General features: G+C 37.3%; 1 protein-coding gene across 1 annotated transcript; it reads left to right on the forward strand.

The window, feature by feature from the left end:
- The first annotated feature begins 6532 nt into the window (after positions 1-6532).
- Positions 6533-7465, forward strand: LOC105866516 (olfactory receptor 10D3-like). The gene has a single exon (XM_012755849.3). The coding sequence runs from the start codon at positions 6533-6535 to the stop codon at positions 7463-7465; it is 933 nt and encodes a 310-aa protein (XP_012611303.3).
- The last annotated feature ends 264 nt before the right edge of the window (positions 7466-7729 follow it).

The following is a 7729-nucleotide window of genomic DNA, read 5'->3' on the forward strand; positions in this document are numbered from 1 at the left end:
AAATAAGCTGTCATATTCTTAGAGCAAATAAACACTAGAGAGTAAATATGTTCACTTTTCAAAATTAGTAATAAAATTTAGTTATTATGAAATGTATTGTATACATAAGTCTCAGTGTTAAACATTTTTCAAAACCACCTACTCAGAAATATTTATTTTGCAGAGATTTCTACGGAATTTTTAATTCATAGATTTTTTATTTATTTATGGTGAGTGTTCTTATATTCTGATTGACTTTTGTGTTTGCAGTAGGTTTGTTTTCACTTTTTAAAATTAAATATTCTGGTTCCAGTCTAAGTGAGAATGCTTTCAATTTTTCCCCATTTAGTATGACGTTGGCTGCGGGTTTGTCATATATGGCTTGTATCATTTTTAGGTAAGTCCCATCTATGCCTATTTTGTTAAGCATTCTTATCATAAAAGGGTGTTGAATTTTGTCGAATGCTTTTTCTGTGTCTATTGAGAGGATCATATGGTCTCTATCACCACTGCTATTCAACATACTTCTAGAAGTCCTAGCCAGAGTAATCAGAGAAGAGAAGGAAATCTAGGGCATCCAGATGGGGGCAGAAGAGGTCAAATTATTGCTCTTTGCTGATGATCTGATCTTATATCTAGAAAGCCCCAAAGATTCTGTGATGAGTCTACTGGAATTGATAAAAAAAATTCAGCAAAGTCTCAGGTTACAAAATCAATGTACAGAAATCAGTAGCATTCCTATACACCAACAATAGTCAAACTGAAAACCAAATCAAAGACTCAATACCATTCACAATAGCAACAAAGATCATAAAATACCTAGGAATATATTTAACTAAGGAGGTAAAAGACCTCTGCAGGCAGAACTATGAAACACTGAGGAAAGAAATAGCAGAGGATGTAAACAGATGGAAAATCATACCATGCTCATGGGTCAACAGAATCACCATTGTTAAAATGTCTATACTACCCAAAGAGTTGTACACACTCAATGCAATCCCTGTTAAAATACCAACATCATTTTTCACAGATATAGAAAAAATAATTCTATACTTCATATGGAACCAGAGAAAACCCTATATAGCAAAAGCAATCTTAAGCAAAAATAACAAATTGGAAGGCATCAATTTACCAGACTTCAAGCTATACCACAAGGGTATAGTAACTAAAACAGCATAGTACTGGCACAAGAACACAAACATAGACCAATGGAACAGAACTGAGAACATAGGTATAAAACCATCTTCATATAGCCATCTAATCTTTGACAAAGCAGACAAAAACATACCCTGTGGAAAAGAATCCTTATTCAATGTATTAAGATGGGAAAATTGGATAGCCACATGTAGAAGACTGAAACAGGATCCGTACCTTTCACCTCTCACAAAAATCAACTCACTGTGGATGACAGACTTAAACCTAAGGCATGAAACTATAAGAATTCTAGAAGAAAATGTTGGAAAAACTCTTATAGACATTGGCCTTCATAAAGAATTTATGAAGAAGACCTCCAAAGCAATCACAGCAACAACAAAAATAATAAATTGGACCTGATCAAATTAAAAAGCTTTTGCACAGCTAAGGAAACTATCACGAGAGAAAACAGACAACCTACAGAATGGGAGAAAATATTCTCATGTTACACATCCAATACAGAGCTGATAACAAGAATCTATATAGAACTCAGGAAAATCAGCAAGAAAAAAAATCAAACAACCCTATCAAAAAGGGGGCAAAGGACATGGACAGAAACTTCTCAAAAGAAGATAGAATAATGACCAACAAACATGTGAAAAAATGCTCCACATTGCTAATCATCAGGGAAATGTAAATCAAAACCACAGTGAGATATTACTCATCTCTAGTGAGAGTGGCCTATATCAAAAAGTCCCCAAACAATAAATGTTGGCGTGGATGTGGAGAGATATGAACACTCATACACTGCTGGTGGGATTGCAAACTAGAACAACCTCTGTTGGAGATACCTCAAAGAGTTACATGTAGAACTACCATTTGATCCAGCAATTTCATTACTGGGCATCTACCCAAAATAAGAAAGGACATTTATAAAAAAGACATCTGCACTTGAATGTTTTATTTTTTTTATTTCATCATATTATGGGGGTACAAATATTGTTAAAGTTACAAATATTGCCCTTGCCACTGCCTCCCCTCCCAAGTGAGAGCTTCTAGCGCGTCCATCCCCCAGGTGGTGCTCATCTCAATTATTATATAAGTATATACCCATCCCTCCCTCCCACCTGCTTGACACCTGATAAATGTTTTTGTATTTGTTTTTTTGACATTTTGTTTACATTTTATATCTATGCCTCTCCCTAGGAACAGTTAGAAGTATGCCCTTCCCCTCCACGTTGCTTACCACATCCCTAAGATGTGGGCACTTGAATGTTTATAGCAGCACAATTCCCAATTACAAAGATGTGGAAACAACCCGAATGCCATCAATACTTGAGTGGATTAATAGATAAGCCTGGAGGACATTATGTTATGTAAAATAAGTCCAGCACAGAAAGATAAACACTATATGTTCTTCCTCAAATGTGGAAGCCCAAAGAAATTTTTGAACTTCCAAAAGTAGAGAGTAGAATTGTGGATATTAGAAGCTGGGAAGAGTCGGGGGAAGGGAGGAGGAAAAAAGTTGGTCAATGGAGGCAAAATTACAGCTAGATTAGAGGAATGAGTTCCGGTGTTACTCAGCACTGTAAGATGAATATGGTTAACTATAATTTATTGTATATTTTCAAAAAAGAAATAGAAGAGGGAATTTTGAATGTTCACAGTACAAAGAAATGATAATTGTTTTGAGGTGATGGATGGGCTCATTCCCCGATTTGATCATTACACATTGTATACATGTATAGGAATATCACTCTGTATCCCATAAATATGTATAATTATTATGTGTGAACTACAATAAAAACAAAAACAAAAAGAGATAGTGGTAACAATTGAATGATGTGGAAAATATTTTCATAAAATTGTATACTAAAATCAATTTAATCAAAAAAGATGCAAAACTACATATATAGCATGATTGTAACTAGTTAAAAATATAACATAACCATGTGGAGGAATAATTGGAAAGAACACACTAAAATATTAACATTGGTAATGTTAAGGCAGAGGAAATGTGATATTTTTTCTTGCTTTTTTAAAAATATTTAGCTAAGAGTTTATAAATTTGTGATACTCTTTCATATTGAATATGCCATGTATTATGAAATAATGAGGCAAAGAGTGTTTCCTGAGTAGTTAGGAAAGCCTCTAACTACTCACTCTGCTCATTCACGCTTCTTGAGTCTGGGGATTGGGCTGCTGGGGATATTGTCTCAAAGGAAATCAGGTCTGTTAATACTCTCCAGTTTGAAAACATTATAAATTCAGAATTTCAGGTCCAGACTAATAGCAGGGCTGAGTGTGGAATCTATGAATCTTGGATTCAAGGAAAGTGAAAAATCTTGTCTCTATGCCATGGCATCTGATGCAAAATAGAGTTTGGGCTTTAGGAGCACTTTCTTCTTGCCTAGAAACATTAGAAAGAAATCTCACTACTCAGATTAGATGTGCATCCCATCAGCTGGTATGTGCCTTAAACTTTGCCTGCTTTTATTTACCTCTTATTCCATTTATACACCTGCTCTCTTTCTTTTCTCTCCCTCTGTCCTTTTAGACTTCCTACCTGTCCCGGTCGTTTCAATGCTCAACGGACCAAAAGAAGAGAATCGTGGACCTTAAGAAAATTCTTGTATGTCATTGAGTTCAGTGATACAGTAGCAAGCTGGCACCGAGAAAGAAAGGAAAGGGGAGAAGTCTTGGAGATGGGTGTGTGTGCGCCAGGAGAAAGGCTTGCAGGGAGAATGTGGGTGATACTGAAGGAGATCGAGTCTGTTCAGAAATCCTATTTTGCAGTTAGTATAAAAATTAAAAATTATCCCCACTCTCAGTATCTACTCTTATTCATATGAGAACTTTCTGTAGCAGGCATGTATATTTATATTCTATTATTAAAGACTAAGGCATGAGATGTAAACATCAGTGAGTGCGAGGAGAGTAAAGGAAGAAATTTTAAAAATATAATAAAAATTTGGAAAAAAATATTGTTTACCCTGCTTTTCAGGAGAATAATTCCTTCTTCTGTTTCCTAAGAGATGAGGCTGAATGGTTCTACTTGGAGATCTTCAGTGGTGGAAATTCAGTCCTTTTCCAAGTGACTCTCTTTATGATTAGGGGATGTCTGTTCTTAGAATACCCACCCTCCCTTTGACTGATGTCAGATCCTTTCCTGAGAATAGGTTAGGATGGAGATACAGCATTGAGTAGTGACTGCAGAGGAGGAATGAGAAGGATTTTGAAAGTGTATATAGGTAATTTGTGAAATTTACACTTTTGCCAAAAACAAGTTTGGACTAGACATGTGTGCTGTTTGGCAGTGTGAATGTGGTTACTGAGCTGGAAACAGAAAGGTTCAGATTAAAGGGAGAGTTGGAGTCTTTCCAGCCTACAAAATGATCTTTTAATTCTGTCTCTATATTTACCTAACAAATTATTTTGAGTCTGAAAAAAATGGCCTTCTCTTGAACTGTGTGTCTTTCTCTGCCTTTTAAAATCCTACAGATTCTTCAAAATCCATTTCGAAATATATCTTCATCACATCTGCAATGATTTTTTGTTACTAATACATTAACACTCATACTTCAGTCTTATATGCATGAGGTTTAGTTGTTAAACCAAATTCATTAACATTTACCACTAAGTGCCAAGACTGGGCAAAGCATGTTGTATTCATTATCTCACTTACTTCTCAAAAGACCCTATGATAATGCAGATTTTTTTCTTTTTCTGAGATAGGGTCTCATTCTGTTGTCCAGGCAGGAGTGCAGTAGTGTGATCACAGCTTGTTCACTGCAGCCTTCAACTCCTGAGCTCAAGCTATCCTCCTACCTTGGCCTCCCAAGTAGCAAAGACTACATGCTAACATGCCTGGCTAATTTCTAAAGTTTTTTGTGGAGGTCAGGGGTGGTCCCACTATGTTACCCAGGCTGGTTTTAAACTCTTGGTTTCAAGAGATTCTCCTGCCTCAACCTCCCAAAGTCCTGGGATTATAGGTATGAACCACTGTGTCTGACTCAGAAAATATTATCCATTTTTCTTTTGAGGATGAGGCTCCTAGAGGTTACATAAGTTGCTCAAGGTCCCAGAAGTAGCAAATGGTAGAGTCAAGTCAGGGTTAGAAATAAGTATGTAAGTCCAGAGTGAGCTCTTCAAAGGATGGTAGTTTATTTTATTCATCTTTATGTTTCTAGCAGGCAGATTAAAAATGAATGTGAGATTAAATTGCTTGCCATGGCCCAGACTCAATGTTTAAATGGGATTTGGGGCTAGAAAGAAGTCTTCTTGTCTTCCTTTCTACATCTTTGATAGAAACTTAGTCTATGCAAACATTTTGGCAGGGCCAACTTTACATAGGGCCTGTTCATATAGATTGATTACAACAGTGGCCTAAAATATTCCCTCTCCTTTACCTCTTTATCCTTGGCAGTAATTTCAATTATTGAGATTTTTATTCATTGCATTTTTATCCTTGTAAAAATTGAAACAATGCAGGAAATGGTAACAACAGCAATATATAAAGTATTTATAGTATGAATATATTTCTCAGATTATTTCCTGTGGACACATATTGATTACAGCAGAGGGGAATTAGTTGTATCTAGGGCTAACATAAAATAATCTGCAAACAGAGAAATTGTGGCCTTAGAAAATATAATTCTGCTTGTTTGTTAGGTTTATCTAGGTCTCATACTAATTAATAAAGGTAAATAAGTTTAATGCTATTAAAATTTGCATTTGTGAGATGTGTAGTATAGAAAGAAAAACGTAGCTAAGGAGAGACAATTTCTAGTGGGATGTAATAATGTCCTTTACCTATGCAATATTTTCTAGACTCAATCCAATTTCTGTATCTGTGTGAGCAGGTTATAAATATGAATTGTATGCTTTTCTATTGAATATGAATGCTGAAGAACTGAAAGAATATTGTGAAAAGTAAAAATAATAAGGTAAGTGTATATCTTTTCTATTTAGCTTCACATTTCTATATGCATATACTTGGATAGTTGGCCTGTTTACAAACAAATTATGGACTGGCTGATATTAAAATGAGGTTAAAATGACAAATTTTCCAATGGAGAAGGTGGTTTTGAAATATGCCAGTTTTTTTGATGATAAACTAGATGGGAGAAACTGCACAAAACTGGTAATAACAGTCGATTACTGAAAGAGTTTTGTCAAGTGTCAAGATAAGTTATTCTGCTACCTAACTTAACATATGAAGAAACAGAGGCCAAATAAGGCACATTACTAAGTGTCAGGGCCAGATTTATTACTGGCTTCTTTTTCCTCTTTTGGCTTCTTTTGCTCCCAGCCACTGTCTTGGATAGAAATCGCTTGGTCCAGAAGGTATCCTGTCAGTTACTGTGCTCTTACATTGTGATTATTCCTTTGCTTTTCCAGGACTGCCTGAAGCATAAACATGAAGAACTACACCTCTGTGGCAGAGTTCATCCTGTTGGGGATTCCTAACACTGAAGGGGTGGAGAAGATGCTCTTTGTCTTGTTTCTGGCCTTCTACCTTTTCACCTTGCTGGGGAACCTGCTCATCTTCCTCACCATTCTGGCTTCCCCCAACCTCCACACCCCCATGTATGTCTTCCTGGGAAACCTGTCTGTGTTTGACATATTTTTCCCTTCTGTTAGTTCTCCCAAAATGATGCTCTACCTAATGGGGCAACGCCGTACCATTTCCTACCAGGGCTGTGCCTCCCAGGTCTTCTTCTACCACGCCCTGGGGGGCACTGAGTGTTTCCTTTACACTGTAATGGCATATGACCGCTTTGTGGCCATCTGTCACCCTTTGCGATACACTGTCATCATGAACCACAGGGTGTGTGCCGGCTTGACAGTGGGCACTTGGCTGGGAGGGTGTCTACATGGAAGTATCCTCACATTTCTCACCTTTACATTACCCTACTGTGGCCCCAATGAGGTGGACAATTTTTTCTGTGATATTCCAGTGGTGCTGCCCCTGGCCTGTGCGGACACCTCTCTAGCACAGACGGTGAGTTTTACTAATGTGGATGTCGTGACTCTCTCATGCTTCTTTCTTATCCTGACTTCCTATAGTCGTATTGGCCATTCCATATTGAAAATTAGCTCCTTGGAAGGCAGGTGCCGGGCCTTTTCAACTTGCAGCGCCCACCTGCTTTCAATCCTCTTGTTCTATGGGCCTGTGATGCTCATCTATCTCCGGCCTGCTTCCAGCCCCTGGCTAGACTCTGTCATACAGGTGTTAAATAATATTGTCACTCCTTCTCTTAATCCTCTGATTTACACTTTGAGAAACAAGGATGTGAAATTAGCCCTGAGGAAGGTGTTAACTCAAATGGTCTACACTTCTGGGGTGTAAGGTATAGGATCAATTCCTCTCTGAAATTCTTTGGGGAGTTGCTACAGATGCACTAGTTTTTTTACAACAGGTTTCTTTCCAAATGGCAAGGTGGGCAAAGTTACTGTGAGGCATCTCTTGGGAGTCCTACCAGTCACATGGAATGAAATGGGTGGACTGGGCCATGGATTTACTACTTCAAGGAAGCTTTTGCAGACTAACTCAGCCTTTTATCTTTTGTAATTTACCAAAACAATGAATCTTTCTGCATCACACAGTCTGTAC

This window comes from Microcebus murinus, chromosome 4 (assembly GCF_040939455.1).
Source record: "Microcebus murinus isolate Inina chromosome 4, M.murinus_Inina_mat1.0, whole genome shotgun sequence".
NCBI lineage: Eukaryota > Metazoa > Chordata > Mammalia > Primates > Cheirogaleidae > Microcebus > Microcebus murinus.

What these genes read in the sequence shown, in the direction of transcription:
- LOC105866516 (XM_012755849.3), top strand. Translation starts at nt 6,533, where the DNA reads ATGAAGAACTACACCTCTGTGGCAGAGTTCATCCTGTTGGGGATTCCT.